At 40.1% G+C, this 17,452-nt stretch overlaps 1 protein-coding gene across 5 annotated transcripts in view; it reads left to right on the forward strand.

The window, feature by feature from the left end:
* The window catches only part of atf6 (activating transcription factor 6), a 462,472-nt gene that overhangs the window by 128,979 nt on the left and 316,041 nt on the right, over window positions 1-17,452 (forward strand). For all 5 annotated transcript variants that reach the window (XR_011357594.1, XM_069937692.1, XM_069937693.1 and 2 more), the window contains exon 10: window positions 12,035-12,169. Coding sequence is in view for 4 of the 5 variants with exons in the window: in XM_069937692.1 (XP_069793793.1) it covers window positions 12,035-12,169 (135 nt within the window). In the remaining variant the exon portion in view is untranslated. The remainder of the gene's footprint in view (window positions 1-12,034; window positions 12,170-17,452) is intronic.

The following is a 17,452-nucleotide window of genomic DNA, read 5'->3' on the forward strand; positions in this document are numbered from 1 at the left end:
AAAGCATTATCAAACTTGTCCCTGCAAGCATATTGGTTTCTCTCCAGTTTAGGTGCATCCCGTCTCATTTGTACAGGACATCCCTTCCCAGAAAAGGTTCCAATGATCCATTGATCCAAGGACTTGAAACCCTGTCCCCTGCACTGTTATTTCAGCCGCTCATTTATCTGCACTGTCTTCCTTTTCTAACTTTCTGTAGCTTGTGGCACCAGGAGTAATCCCGAGATTGCCACCTTGCAGGTCCTGTTTTTCAACCTCCTTCCTAACTCCTAACTCCATAAATTAACTTTGCAGGACCTATATCCCACTTCTGCCTGTTAGTGGTATCAGTAGGTAGCACGACCTCTAGCTGATAACACTTCCCCACAAGAACAGCCTACAGAGACAACCACTCAGAGACATTCTGGACCTGAACACCCGTGAGGTAACACATTATCCTGGAGTCCCTTTCATGGCCACAGAATCTCCTATTTATTCCCCTAACTATGGAGTCCTTTGTGACTATTGCTCTGCCTGACTTTACCCTTTCTTTTTGAGGCTGAGCCGACTACAGTGCTTTTGGTCTGGCTGCAGCTTTGCCCAGATCGGTCATCCATTCAGCAGTATCCAAAGGGGTATACTTGTTACTAAAGGGAACAGCCACAAGGATGTCTTGCACTATCTGCTTTTTAACCTTCCCTCTCTTAACAGTCATCAATTACTTGCCTCTTGCCTCTTGCCTCTTCGATGTGACTGTCTCCTTATAGCTTCTGCTTATCACACTGTCTCCTTATAGCTTCTGCCTATCACACCCTTTGCCTTCTGAATGATCTTTTCATTCAACTCCAGCAACAGTTCCCTAACACAATCTGTAAGGAGCTGCAGCTGGATGCACCTTGCAGGTGTAGTCATCAGGGACACTTGAGCTCTCCCAAATTTTCTACATCCTGCATTGGAGCATTCCCCTGCCCAAGCTTCCATTTCTACTATCTACTATGAAATGACCTTAGTTATAGCATGTCCTCAGCCTCTGCTCACCAAAGCCTCTCGAGCCATTCCTGTGGTGGGCTGCTTACACACTGGCATCTCCACTCTGGCTGCTCCACTTGAGCTTTCCTTTTTATTTGCTATTGGCTTTATCAGTAGCACAGACTCCTACCAATCATTGCTCCACTTCCCTTTTAAACTTTCCTGAAACAAAGTACAGTTGCTGGCCCTCACTAGTGGTCAAGTCCTCCCCAAATTACACCCAAATTGACCTACAACTCCATATGTGTTGGAGGGTGGAAGGAATCTGGAGTACCAAGAAAAGCTAGCAAAAACACAGGGATAACATATAAACTCCTTACAGGCAGTACTGGATTTGAACCTGGATCCATGATGCAGTAATTACATCGTGCTAACTGCAACTGCTAAATTTTGCCATATCTATCTGTATCTTCACTGCATTGATTGAAGGCATCCTCTTCTTCTTTGGGCAGAAAATTCCACAGATTCACCATTGTCCAGGAAAAGCAGTTCTTCCTTGTCTCTTTCCTAAATCAACTTCCCTGAATTTTGAGGCTTTGTCCCTTAGTTCTGGTCTCACCTTCTGTTAGGGAAGGATCAGAGAATGTTGTTGTTGTTGTTGTTGTTTATGACTCGTTCAAACAAATTAGTACTAAAGTTGAGTTTTCCAAAGTTTATCAAATGATATTAAATATTGTTAACATTATTATGACATTATTATAGTTGCTCTACATTGTTACAAGCCATTAAAACATTGTTAGATGGTCAATAGAAATTGTTGGACCCTCTTCTGATCCTTCCATTTTGCAGAACAAAAGAACTGAACTAAAACATGTCATCTCTAACATGGCCGAGAATCCAGCTGTAACCTTAGTTGGAAATTGTTCCTAGGAGACCGCATCAAAATATGATAAACAATATCCAGAAAGCGACATACAGAATTGCTTGCAAATTTACAATCCATTTTAATCCTTACAATACCGGCCCCTTATTATTATGTTAAAAAAAAAGAATTACCATTGCAAAGAAAAAAATCAAAGATAGTAGTAGTATATTGGTTAAATTTCAAAAGAAAATAAAAGTCAATTATCAAATTGACTTTCTACCTCTTGTAAAAGTCAGATTTTGGTAGTTGGTCTGTTCAGAAAGGCAATTTTAGTCTTGATCCAAACTTGACGTACAAGTCCAAGATGGTTTCAACATTCTTTCCCATCAGCCATGAATTTAGAGGTGTTAAATTGTCCGTGATGATCACAACATCCCTGGGCATAAAATTGCGCCTGATCTTCGACCATTTCTATTGCTCCTCCAACAGTGGAAGATACTCTTTCACCTATCTTGTCGAAAACAAATCCAATATACATTGCACCTGCAGCGTGCATAAATGTTCCTTCTGAAACTGCACCAGTGGCAAGGAATGCTTAGTTTTAAGAAGCAATAGGTGGTTCGGTATTTCAATATCATTTGGATCTATTGAAGTCTTAGTGATTGGATGACTGTTGAGGATAGCTTCAACTTCACATAGACTTTGTCTGTTTAGTACAGAATTGAGAACCTTTTGCACTGATACACCTCCATGGTGTGAGCCAGAAGGGGGATGGAAGATCCGATTGATTCCTTTCTGGAGTAGTACATCTTGAATTCTTCCTTTTTAAAAAAATATTTTATTTTGATTTTCCAAGATGCACACAAATCCAAAACAACAACACATTCTTTCTCAACAATAATATATTACATTTTGAGTCCATTTTTCCCCCTGCCCACCCCTCTCCCTTCACCCCCATACCCTAATACTACAAGGAAAAGATCATATAACCATATAACCAAATAACCACTTACAGCACAGAACAGGCCAGTTCGGCCCTACTAGTCCATGCCGTAGCAAATCCCCACCCTCCTAGTCCCACTGACCAGCACCCGGTCCACACCCCTCTAGTCTCCTCCTATCCATGTTACAATCTAGTCTTTCCTTAAATGTAACCAATGATCCCGCCTCGACCATGTCTGCCGGAAGCTCATTCCACATCCCCACCACCCTCTGCGTAAAGAAATTTCCCCTCATGTTCCCCTTATAATTTTCCCCCTTCAATCTTAAACCATGTCCTCTAGTTTGAATCTCCCCCTTTCTTAATTGAAAAAGCCTATCCACATTTACTCTGTCTGTCCCTTTTAAAATCTTAAACACCTCTATCAAGTCCCCTCTCAATCTTCTACGCTCCAGAGAAAAAAGCCCCAGTCTGCACAACCTTTCCCTGTAACTCAGACCCTGAAATCCTGTCAACATTCTCGTGAACATTCTCTGCACTCTCTCTATTTTGTTTATATCTTTCCTATAATTTGGTGACCAAAACTGTACACAGTACTCCAAATTTGGCCTCACCAATGCCTTGTACAATTTCATCAAAACCTCCCTACTCTTGAATTCGATACTCCGATTTATGAAGGCCAACATTCCAAATGCCTTCTTCACCACACCATCTACCGGAGTATCAGCCTTGAGGGTACTATTTACCATAACTCCTAAATCCCTTTGTTGCTCTGCACTTTTCAATTGTCTACCATTCAATGTATATGACCTATTTAAATTTGCCTTTCCAAAATGTAGCACCTCACATTTATCTGTATTAAATTCCATCAGCCATTTCTTAGCCCACACCTCCAGCCTTCCTAAATCACCTTTTAATCTACGGTAATCTACCTCACTGTCCACAACACCACCAAGCTTTGTGTCATCCGCAAACTTGCTTATCCAATTCTCCACCCCTACATCCAGATCGTTAATATATATAACAAATTATAGTGGACCCAGGACCGAACCCTGAGGAACTCCACTAGTCACCGGCCTCCAATTGGACAAACAATTTTCTACCACTACTCTCTGACACCTCCCATCCAACCACTGCTGAATCCATTTCACTACCTCTTTATTTATACCTAATGCCTCCACCTTTTTTCCTAACCTCCTGTGGGGAACTTTGTCAAAAGCTTTACTAAAGTCCAAATAGACAACATCCACAGCTTTCCCTTCATCAACCTTTTTTGTAACCCCCTTGAAGAACTCAATCAGGTTTGTCAAGCATGATCTACCCCTGACAAAACCATGCTGATTACTCCCTATCAATCCCATTACTCCCTATCAATCCCAATTACTACCTATCAATCATGTAACTTAAATAAACAAAAATCCGTAGAGCCATAGGCCTTTAAAGGAACCAAATATAAACCCAAAGGAAAATGAAAAAGATATGAAACAAGAGCCAGTCATCTGCGCCACGACCCACTTCATTTATCTCAAACGTTCCACTGTTAGTACGGATTTTTACTTTTTTTCTATTTAAAATTGGTGTAGCTATATCTACATACCTGTATATTGCAGATAAGGCTGTCACATCCTATCAAATGTGTCATGTTCTCTTGTTAAATTGTAATTGAATTTCTCCATGGGAATATAACTCTGTATCTCCATATTTCATCGTGTTATATTTAGTTGGGAGTCAGACTTTCACGTGATCGCTTACACTTCCTTGCGAACTTCACAAACTGGATTTGGTATCTGGATGGTCTAAAATTCATGCCCGTAATGTTACCCAGAAGGTACAATTCTGGATCCTGTGGAAAATACACCTTTGTAATTTTTTTCAGAATGTACCCCAGGTCCTCCCAGAAGGATCTCACTTTTCAACACAGGTTGAGTGGATAAAGGTTCCAATCTCACACCACATCTGAAGCACATCTCTGAAATTTCTGGTTTAGATTTATGTAGTTTTTGTGGCATGAATACAATTGATGCAGAAAATTGTATTGCACCAACCTGTACCTTGCATTAATAACTGTTGTCATGCTATCCAGACACCAGTCTGACCACCACTGCTCGTGGATTGTTGTGCCCATATCCATCTCCCACATTTTCCTTGACTTCTGTCAGCCCGGCTTCAGGCCCTCCCTTTGGAATAGGAGATATAACATAGAGATGAGTGGCCATTGTTGGTCCCATATTATCCCATAGAGATGAACTTTTGAGTTAGAATCTTCATGTAAGTACACACAAGCAAGGCCATAGTCGATCCCAAATTATCTCTTAAGAAAGATCTTAGCTAGAGATTGCAGAAGAGAGTTTTATTGGATAAATCATATTTATTTCTTAGTTGTTCAATTGACATAAGCTGCCTTTGCTCATAATAATCCTCGATAGACCTGATACCCTTCCACTAGGTGTCCAGGATTTTATTATCCAGAGACATGGGTATTAATTTATTCTGGGTCAAGGGTGCTTTAGGAAATATGTCCAACTTTATTCCAATATATTGATTTTTTTTTTGCCTTGCCTAAATTACATGTTTTAATATGGGGTTATTTGTTTTCTTTGATATCAATTTTGTGTCCCATTTATATATGAACTCTCCTGCTATCTTTTCTCCTACCATGTGTAGTCCAATTTGTGCACAGGAGAGAAGACCACCTCCCTCAAAGAGCAAAGCAATAAACCTTGACTGGGCTGCTTAATAATATTTTTAAAAATGTGGCAATTTCAGCCCACCCAATAAAAGTCAACTTCTCCATGGAGATTTTAGCCACTTTACCATTCCACAGGAACTTTCTGATACATCTGATGAGCATTTTAAAGAAGCCCTGGGGCAACGGAATGGGCAAGACCTGAAATAGGTATTGTAGTCTTGGCATCACCTTCATTTTAATGGAACTAACCCTGCCCACCAAAGTTATGGGTAGGGTTTTTCATCTATCCAAATCCTCCAAAGCAAAGGGAGATAATTTAATTTATATAAATTACTTAAATCCTTAATTACTTTTATCCCCAAATATTTAATGCCCTCTTGTAGCTATTTAAACTGGCTCCCTTGTCGGTACTGTCTTTAATCCCCCTTTGACAAGGACATGATTTCACTTTTATCCAAATTTTTCTTGTACCCAGAGATCTTGCCATAATCTTCCAGTGTGGTCGCCAGCCTGGCCAATGATCTTCCTGGGTTGATCAAATATACTAGCATATCATCCACAAATAAATTGATTTTGTGCTCCTCCTGGCCCACTTTTAACCCCTTTTTGTGTAGATTCCATTTGCTAGGTTCTGCCAGCAGTTCAATAGCTAATATAAACAACACTGGGGACAGTGGGCAGCCTTAATCAATTTCTGGTTATCTAAGTAATTGTATATCCGATCTCTTAGAATACCTTCCAATAATTTGCCTACTACTGATGCCAGGCTCACTGGTCTATCATTTCCGAGGTTACTTTTGGAGTGCATTTTAGACAACAGAATAACATGAGCCTCCCTACAATCCTTCAGCACCTCACCCGTGGCTAAGGATATTTTAAATCTTTCTGCCAGAGCCCCTGCAATTTCTACACTAGCCTCCCTCAAGGTCCAAGGGAATATCTTGTCAGGCCCTGGGAATTTATCGATCCTAATTTGCTTTAAGGCAAACTTGCACTTCCTCCTCTTGAATATTTATAGGTTCCATGACCTGACTGTTTTTCTTACTTCCCATGACTCTCTGCTTATTTCTGGAGTTAATACTGATGGGAAAAAAAAAACATTTAACATCTCCCCCATCTCTTTTGGCTCCACACAAAGCCAACCACTCCAATCTTTGAGACAACCAATTTTGTCCCTTACTACCCTTTTGCTCTTAATATACCATATGATTTTCCTTTACATTGTCTGCCAAAGCAACCTCAAGTCTTCTTTTAGCTTCCCTATTTCTTTCTTGAGGTTTTCCTTACATTTTTTATACTCCTCAAGAACCTCATTTGCTCTATGTTGTCTATATCTGTTATATACCTCTCTCCAAGATCCCCAATATCCCTCAAAAACCAAGGTTCCCTATGCCTGTTAAACTTGCCTTTAATGTTAGCTTCAAGCATTTTTCCATCACCAGATATGAAGATAATTGGTCTATAGTTATCTGTCTTTTGCTCACCTTTTTAAAACAATGGAGTGATATTTGCTGTCTTCCAATCTGTTGGAATCTGCTCAAGTCCAGAGACTTTTAACCAGTTACCTATAGCTTTCAGCTCCTTCAGTACCTTAGGATGCAGGCAATTAGAATTAGGGGAGTTAACTAACTTTTGACCCATTAATTTTGCAAAGATAATCTCTTTAATTATCGTATGGAGTTCCTCACGTCCTGATATCCCTGAATATTTAATTCCCAGTCACTGCCATCATGCAGCATTTCTATAATGGTCTCATTCTTCTCTGGGCATTCAGATAAATTGTAATGTGGCCCTTTTTGACTTTTCCTTTTGATTTTTGTGCCATCTACATTTACTTGTCCCTTTTCTCATTTTTACTTCTGTCTCCATTTTACCTCCCTCTGTCTTTCTTCAATAGGCCCCCACCCCGCCATATTAGTTTAAATCCTCCCAAAAAGCAGGAACAAATCCAGGACATTTGATTGTAGTCCTGGCCAGGAGTTGACTGGTTTGTACTGGTTCTGCCTCTCCCTGAATTGGTTTCAATGACCCAGGAATCTGACTACCTTTCCCCTGCACCACACTTCCAGCCACAAGTTCATCCAAACTATTTTGCTCTTTGGACTCTGGCCAGCATATGGTGCTAGTAGCAATCTTGAGATTAAGACCATTGACGTTTTACTTGCTAATTTATCTCCTTGCTCACAAATTTACCTTGTTGGATCTCATATTTTTTTTAAAACTGTATCATTGACCCTGCATGCACAACAATTGGTTGTTCACTCTTCCAGCAGAATTCCCTGCATCTTCAAAACATCCTTAACCCTTGCATATGGGAGGCAACATAACATTCCGGAAGATAATTCTAAATTTTAGTTTTTCTCTTTTCATTGAAGCTTAAATAGGACAGACAACTCTGAAAGTGAGAAAGATGTATTTGTTGATTTTCAGGCAGTTATATTTACAGAAATATGAGTAATGTTTTTAGGAATATAAATTACATGACTTTTGGTACAGAATGAAGGTATTAGGCTCCACAGATCTGTGATAATGGTTGTCTCTGTGTGCATTGTCCCATTACCTTAAGATATCAATGCTCCCTTCTATTCCATTGCCCCTCATGTATTTAACTTGCTTCCCTTAAACATATTCATGATCCTTTCCTCAAACACTCCATTGTCTGAATAATAAACTTTTCCAGACTGTATTTATTGATGACCATCTATTATTTGCCCATGTTCTGGACTTGCTGGCGTAATCATCTTTACAGCTGACTTCTTAAAATAACAATCAATGAGCAAGGGGCAATGTGCCGGAAAACTAGAGAAAAACAGATGAGGCTGGTTTTTTTCCCTTGGTATTAATACTTCTCAGTACTGATGTCATTCCCTTATTTGGACCTTTTCCAGGACCTCTATATCCTTTCTGTAATCTGGAGACCAGATGGAGTATTGCTCTTTGCATGTTAATTTGGAGTCGTATTACACAGAGACAGATTTTTAGCCCACTATAACCATGCCACCATTTTATTTATCCACAATAATCCAGTTTACCTGCATTTGGTCCATAACCTTCACACCATGGTAATTTAAGTATTTGATTAGATTCTTCTTAAATGTGAGAGTATTTGCCTCCATCACCTCTTCAGGTAGCACATTCAAAGCTCAAATCACCTACATTGAAAAAATCCCCACTCCAAACTGTGATGATACGCTGCAGTACATCACTCGGCCAACAGGTGGTCTAGAGACACGGCACCTGGCCTAATGACATCCGACCACCAGGTGGGTCTAGAGGGCCCATGGTATAAAATCGAGGTCCGGACCTTGTGCTCTCTCTCTCTCTCTCTCTGCAGGATCACTGCTGTTAGCAGCCAGCAGCCAACTAGATCTTTATGTGAGTGGAATAAAGCTGTGTTGCTCCAAACATCATTGTGTCTGTGTTTTCCTAGCATTGTGTCTGTGTTTTCCATTGGTGCAGCCTGCCACACAAACATTCACCTGCAATTTATACCCTCTTTGACAAGCTCATCATGGTGTGGCTGCAAATGTAGCATTTCCTGTGCTCACAGGAAATGTTACACTTGCACCTACACTTCTTCCCTCACCACCATTTGGGGCTCCAAACCTTCCTTCCAAGTGAAGTAATCTGCTGTGGCCTCCTTTACATTGGAGAGAAAGGACACAGACTGGAAGATCGTTTTTTTTTTAACACCTTTGCTCTGTCTGCTGCAACAGTGGGGACCTCCTATTGGCCAATCATTTCAATTCCATGCTCTATTTCTACCCTGATATGTTTGTCCAAGGCCTCATGCACTGCCAAACCAAGGCTAGCTGCAAATTTGAGGAACAGAACTTTGTATTCCATCTGGGCAACCTCCAACCAGATGGCATTAATGTCGACTTTTCTGGTTTCATTTAGGCTCCTCCCCTGTCTCTCCTCCTTTCTCTATCCCTCTGTCTCCTTTCCTCCAGTTCCACACCTTTTTCTTTCTCTATTCAATGAGCTATCCCCTTCCCCTATCGCTTCCTACTTTTCTCTTCTGCCCTCCCACCCATATCCACCTATGACCTCTTGCCTGTTAGGATGTGCACGTCAGAATCAGATTCAGAATCTATTGTCATGAACAAGTCATGAAATTCAGTGTTTGGTAGCAGCATCATAGTGTAAACATACACGTTATAGCCATCTTATATCATTATAATAAAAAAGTAAAAATAATAGTGCATGAAAGTAAAGCAGTGTCTGTGGTTCATTGGTTATTCAGGGAGATGATCTTGTGTCATTGAATGCTCATCTTTACCAGTGGTAGCATTTCCACCCCCACATTTTTATTCAGACATCTGCCTGCTTTTTCTCATACCTTGGTGAAGGACTCGGGCCCAAAACATTGGTTATTTATCTTTGCTCTTAAGAATGTTGTGTGACCTGCTGAGTTTCTCCTGCACTTTTTGTATATTAAATTTCTTTCAATCTCCCCTACTGATCCCTCTTATACCTTTCAGGTCACCCCACAGCCTCCGGAATTCCAGAGAGATAAAATATCTGATTTCTCCTTTTACCTGAAATGCTCCACTCTCTTTAGCACAGTCATATCCTTCCAAAGGTGTGATCAGAATTGTAGGCAACATTTCAGGTCCTGTCCAACCAAAATTTTCTGAAGTTATGTGATGTCCAAGCTCTTACATTCCACACAGTGGTCAATGAAGACAAGCATCTCATATGCCTTGTTTGGCATATCACTTGTACCCCAAGGCCCACATATTCATCAAAATGTTCCCAAAGGACATGACCATTTATTCTGTTCTATACTTGCTTTCCCTCCCAAAATACATCACCCTGCACCTCACAGGTTTGCTACAACTCAATTTTCAGTTTACTTGTATTATGCTGTAGTTTTAGATGGCCTTTCTCGCTTTCTGTGACAGAACCAATTCTTCATTCTTCTGCAAATGTACTTATCGCATCTTGCTACTCACATCCAAGTCAGAAATACCTGCCTTTATATCTTTTGTATTCTTTGAACTCCATTGCCTCATTTGCATTTCTTTGCATTGCTTTGTTGTCATTTTCATCAACTGTTCTCAATGCTCTCCACCTAAGTTTGTTTATTTTCCTTGTTAATTATATATTTCCTACCAAAAATATACTGATCCGTTTAAAATCATTTGCCCTCTATGGATCAATTAGGCAAGTATGTTTATATCTTGGTCGATTCTTTCTTGTATCTGAAAGTACCAAAATTGATAACTGTTTTCAAATTTTGATAATGTAATTGTGATTCCTGAATTCAACTTTAAAGTATGCAAATGTCCCCAGCAATGATCCCAAAGGATCTGGTGTCTCACCATCTTTGTGACTGATCTTAAACACATCTGTTTTTCATTTTCTAGCCATTTTGCAATGCATTTTATTACTGGTTTCCCACTCCACATGTGCTCATGTCAGTAATGTGTTACTTTGAGACATTGCAATAGTTGTTTCAAATTTTACAGAGTCTGAGACTGTATCTTGAAATTCATCTGACGCCATTTGAATACCAAGCCATCTGCAGTATCACTCATGGCAAAAAAAAAACTATTTATCTTAGAAATCCTGCTCGTAAAAAATGCAACATCAATTACAGCCTCATTCAGCTTTTGGAATATCTAACTTGGCCCGTCATATATTTTCCTATTTGAGGTTTTACTGATATTTGAATTCTGGTTATAAAAATGGCATGCAGTTCTTTCAGTCTGTACTTAAAACTCTTCATTTGAAATCTGTGTGAAAAGACATGCTGCATCCTCCTTTCAGTAAGTTGATCATGAGTGTGAGTGTGAGATCATGTACCAGTTATTCAAGGACAGTTTCTCTCCCATCATGATCAGCTGCTTGAATGAACCTCTTGTAAAATAATGCTCTGTTCAAACTGACCTCTCTCTGTAACCCTGCACTCAGTATTGTGTGTTTATTGCTACACTATGGAAGGGTTTGAATGATTGCATTGCACGCACCATAAATTTCCTTACTGTCCCCCAGTATGTATGACAATGAACTTGAACTTAAAGGAAACCAAATAACTGAAATGGAGTGTCAAAGTTTTTGCAGAATGGAACTGCTGAAGAATATAATTGGGCTATCATAAACCATTTTCCAACATTGAATTGAATTTAAATTAAGCCCACATGCAAAAGAAGGGGCCTACAGTGTCTGACAAAGAATGCTTCAAAATAAAATGTGCTTTGGCTATCTGAAGAAAGTTCCATGTTGGGAATAATTTAAAAGTAACAATAATATAATTTTGAATGAATGGTTTTAAACAATTACAATCAAGCAAGTCTGAAATTTGGCAGATATGAGTTTGTGTAGCTGGTGTCAGAGGTCTGACATTGAGATTTGTGCATCCATTTTTGGTATTTTGTGTATATTGGCACAGAAGGTATGAAACATAATAAGCAAGTGTTTGATTTTGTTAATAATAGACTAAGTGTTGGAAAATTATTAATGAATTTTTCATCCTTTTTCAAAATTAAAATTGAAATCAAATTTGCAGAGCGGTCACTTTAAATCATGATATGTCAGACATTCTGATTAATCTACTTTCCAAGTAATGATTTTTCTTTTTATTTAGCATATGGGAAAGAGATTCCAGTGCACTGCAGACCACTGATAGTCTAACCATCCACAACAGACATCTGTTAGGATTTTCTGATGAAAGTGGAGCTGGAGGTGATCTCGAATCACTCACTAAAGGCAACACAAACAGGTAATTTGTTCACTATGACACACAGTATATCAGTTCATGATTATAAGAATGGTTTGCATAGTGGTTAGCACAATGCCTTCACAACGCCAGCAATCGGGGCATTATACAAACTCCTTACAGACAGCATGGGACTTGAACCCCGGTTCTAATAGCTGGCGCTGTAAAGGTTGAATCTGCCGCCGTTAGTACAAACTTCTTACAGACAGCATGGAAATCGAGCAGATTCAACCTTTACAGTGCCAGTGATTGGGACAGAGTTTCGAGTCCCACGCTTTCTGTAAGGTGTTTATACTAACAGTGGCAGATTCATAACATGCTGGACCACATGAGTTGCCAGACCACAGAGTACTGGATAATAGAGGTTCAACCTTTACATTAAATTTCATTGAAAGATTATATGGTTGTGATTTGCCCTTCATATGCATGGTACAAATGTTTTCAGTGAAGCTGAATTCAATGAGAGGATTCAAATGGAGTAGATGTTTCAGAATATTCTTCATTTTGAATGCATGTTCTAAATTTTAGTGATAATTATTAAATGATTATTCCTTGATATAAACACAGAAGGAAACCCAGGAAAGTCAGGTTGATTATAATGTTGTCATAGCAAGTTTATTTCTCTGGTTCTTCATTGGATCTACCCATCCAATCTCACCTTCCATTAGGCAGCATGCAACCAAAAATGCATTGAAACCAGATAGAGAGAAGAATTACTGACAGAAATTAAAAATAGAAGCTTAAAAAACCACTCTCAAACTAAGAAGTATGAAAGTAAACAAACATGGACTCTTACACTCAACATTAGCAAAACCAAGGAGATGATTGGGGACTTCAGGAAGAAATAAGAAGAACATGAACAAGTCCTAATCAAGGAGTCAGCAGTGGAAAGGATCAAGAACTTCAAATTCTTGGGTGTCAACATCTCTGAGAATTTGTCCTGGAGTCTCCATGTCGATGCAATCATGAAGAGGGCTTGCAAGCAGCTATACTTTGTGAGGAGTTTGATGAGATTCGGTATGTCATGAAAGACCCTAAAAAGCTTCCACAGGTGTACTGTGGAGAGCATTCTGGCTAGTTGTATCACTGTCAATGCTCAGATCAAGAAAAAAACTCCAGAGGGTTGTTAACATGACCTGCAACATCATGGGCACTAATCTTAACTCCATTGAGGACATCTGCAAGAGGTGGTGTCTTAGAAAGCAGCCTCTATCCTCAAGGACCATCACTACCCAGACCATGCCATTAGGAAAAATGTATAGGAGCCTGAAGACAAGCACTCAGGCACAAGGAGAGCTTCTTTCCTTTGCCATCAGATTCCTGAATGAACAATGAACCATAAACACTGCCTCACTTTGACTTTTTCTTCCACTATTTTTATTTATTTTGTAAGGTAGTTTATTTAAATGTTTGCACTATGTAGCTGTGGCAAAACAATAGATTCTGATTCTGATTCTTGTCTGTATGTCATTCTTCAGAGCGAACTTGAACAAAAAGTAAGCTTCGTATTTGTCTGGAAGCAAATCTTTGATTACATTTTGCTGAGTTGCCAAGAATGTTCTTAAAAAAAAAACCAAAGAAAGAACAAAATTGAACATTTGACTTTAATAGAAAAATATAATTTTTATTTTTGTTTTTAATTAAACAGCATGGAAGGACTCCCTTTTGGCCCATGCAACATGTGGTGACCCCGTGCATTTTTGTAGGGTGGGAGGCAACTGGAGCACCTGGAGTAATTAGATCATGGTGACCTAGTTTTACAGACAACAATGGATTAGAACTGAGTCGCTGGGACTGGGATAGTGTTGTATTAACCACAATACTAACCGTACTGCCCATGAGAGGAAGAAATTAAGGGGTTTAAAAACCTAGATGAAGGTAAAGAGAAAGTGTCAAATAGAATCTAGATCATGAGGACCTAGTTTTACTGACAACAATGGATTAGAATTGGGTTGCTGGCACTGGGATCTTTGGCTTGGCTTCGCGGACGAAGATTTATGGAGGGGGTAAATGTCCACGTCAGCTGCAGGCTCGTTGGTGGCTGACAAGTCCGATGCGGGACAGGCAGACACGGTTGCAGCGGTTGCAGGGGAAAATTGGTTGGTTGGGGTTGGGTGTTGGGTTTTTCCTCCTTTGCCTTTTGTCAGTGAGGTGGGCTCTGCGGTCTTCTTCAAAGGAGGTTGCTGCCCGCCAAACTGTGAGGCGCCAAGATGCACGGTTTGAGGCGATATCAGCCCACTGGCGGTGGACAATGTGGCAGGCACCAAGAGATTTCTTTAGGCAGTCCTTGTACCTTTTCTTTGGTGCACCTCTGTCATGGTGGCCAGTGGAGAGCTCGCCATATAACACGATCTTGGGAAGGCGATGGTCCTCCATTCTGGAGACGTGACCCACCCAGCGCAGCTGGATCTTCAGCAGCGTGGACTCGATGCTGTCGACCTCTGCCATCTCGAGTACTTAGACGTTAGGGATGAAAGCGCTCCAATGAATGTTGAGGATGGAGCGGAGACAACGCTGGTGGAAGTGTTCTAGGAGCTGTAGGTGATGCCGGTAGAGGACCCATGATTGTGGTTAACACAACACTATCGAACAACTGAAAAGTGGCAAAGCAGCAGGTATAGATGGAATCCCCCCAGAGGTCTGGAAGGCTGGCGGCAAAACTCTGCATGTCAAACTGCATGAGTTTTTCAAGCTTTGTTGGGACCAAGGAAAACTGCCTCAGGACCTTCGTGATGCCACCATCATCACCCTGTACAAAAACAAAGGCGAGAAATCAGACTGCTCAAACTACAGGGGAATCACGCTGCTCTCCATTGCAGGCAAAATCTTCGCTAGGACAGCGTCTTCATTGTTGAGGTCTTTCATGGCTTGGTTCAGCATCATGCTGAAGAAGATTGAAAAGAGGGTTGGTGCGAGGACATAGCCTTGCTTCACGCCATTGTTAATGGAGAAGGGTTCAGAGAGCTCATTGCTGTATCTGACCCGACCTTGTTGGTTTTCGTGCAGTTGGATAATCATGTTGAGGAACTTTGGGGGGCACCCGATGCGCTCTAGTATTTGCCAAAGCCCTTTCCTGCTCACGGTGTCAAAGGCTTTGGTGAGGTCAACAAAGGTGATGTAGAGTCCTTTGTTTTGTTCTCTGCACTTTTCTTGGAGCTGTCTGAGGGCAAAGACCATGTCAGTAGTTCCTCTGTTTGCACGAAAGCCGCACTGTGATTCTGGGAGAATATTCTCGGCGATACTAGGTATTATTCCATTTAGGAGAATCCTAGCGAAGATTTTGCCTGCAATGGAGAGCAGCGTGATTCCCCTGTAGTTTGAGCAGTCTGATTTCTCGCCTTTGTTTTTGTACAGGGTGATGATGGTGGCATCACGAAGGTCCTGAGGCAGTTTTCCTTGGTCCCAACAAAGCTTGAAAAACTCATGCAGTTTGACATGCAGAGTTTTGCCGCCAGCCTTCCAGACCTCTGGGGGGATTCCATCCATACCTGCTGCTTTGCCACTTTTCAATTGTTCGATAGTGTTGTGTTAACCACAATACTAACCGTACTGCCCATGAGAGGAAGAAATTAAGGGGGTTGAAAAACCTAAATGAAGGTAGAGAGAAAGTGTCAAATAGAATCAAAGAGAAGGACAAACACTTGGTAAAGAGAAACCTGTGAGAATCATAGACAGGACAAGGGACTGCGAAAAAAAGAGGGGGAGATACGTATGAAAAGTCTCAAGCAAAATTTTTGTCAGGGGCATATGAACTTCCATTGATGATAGCCTTTGTTGTATTCTTTGTTAGCAATTGCAACTGCTGCACTTGAGTTTATGCAAGTTAATTTGTTGATGTAAACTTTGGATTTTGATTAAAAAGTGCACTTGAAATTTTGATATGTTGATTAAAATGTTGATTTTTAAAAATCAAATCTCTTTACATTGCTGTTTCGTGCCATCAGAACTGAGAATTTTCAAATCCAAACAACTTTGTTCCTTCCTCATCAATTCCATTTCAAGTAGAGTCTGGTGGCTGCATCCTTTAACAGTACAATCCCCTTGACTTTGACCTGCCTTACTCCTCCCATTCTAGACAATGTTATAAAGGGGCTGATTGTGTTTTGGCCTCTCAAGGAGAGGAAAGGTGATGGCAGACTGTTGGTGTATTGAGCTTGGGACACCGTTGGACCTTGCAGAACATGATCTGAAATAGGCCAATAAAATCACAATTAAATATCTGCAGGTGATCTATTCTTGAGACTTGATGGTTGCTTTTAATTTCCCTTCTTTAAAATTTTCCTCCACCTCCCCATTTGTTCTTCAGTTGAAATGCAAGAAATGCAGTGAACACTGCCAATAAACAACTAAAAAGTGTGCAAACTTCTACTCAGGTTTCACAAAGGTGTTGGCCTTCATTTTAATTTTCAGTGTATTCTGACCGGCATTGTAAAATAAAAAGGAGATCTGCAGCATTTTGGATGACAGGTCAATTCATTGTGTTTCAGAAATTAATAATATTCGAAGAGAGGAGATGACAGCACATGTGTTAAATGAGGAGGAAATACAGATGAGAAGTATAATGTTCAGAACTTGAGAATTTCTAGTAGCCTACAACTTGCGCGCAATAATGTATTGTTTACAAGATTCAATGGGAACAAACCTTTTTTATGATTTGCATGCTGTCATTCTTTTCCATTTTTGACATCCATTTCCATCCTTTAATATCATTCAGATCAGTGAATCTGGCTGTAATTCTTGTATAGTGTATTTGCTTATTTACTTGTGGAAGTATTGTGTCGAATCAGTCTGGGACTCTGATGTTTTCACTTGGATTGCTCAAGTAGGTTTCTGCGCAAGTTGTACTCCAACTGACTACATTTTGTCATTCCTTCATGTTGGACCCTATGATTAAAGCAAATGAATGTGACTCTGCCTTCAGTGTATTCTCTTTCTGTGACTGTAGCTTTTTTGTTAGTTTTTCTTAAGTCAAAGGATATTTTTCCCATAAATTCCTAAATGATGTTGAAATAATTTCTTTATGAATGGTGCAAAATAACACAGCTTTTTCTGATCAGAATAAAATGGTGCACTGGTGTGTCAACAAAGAAAAATGGAATTCGATGGATGATGATTTTGTTCTGGTTAAACATCCTTGGGTAGTATTGCATTATCAATTGACCCAAAAGGCCAGAAGTCAAGATTAATAGGCTTTAATCACTATAAACTTATACAAGGCAGTACTGAAAAGGTGGATGGGGCGATACCGACTTCATTAGGGATCTTGGAAGGGGAGGAGTTAGAGTA

The sequence above is a fragment of the Narcine bancroftii genome, chromosome 5, assembly GCF_036971445.1.
Source record: "Narcine bancroftii isolate sNarBan1 chromosome 5, sNarBan1.hap1, whole genome shotgun sequence".
Taxonomy (NCBI): Eukaryota; Metazoa; Chordata; class Chondrichthyes; order Torpediniformes; family Narcinidae; genus Narcine; species Narcine bancroftii.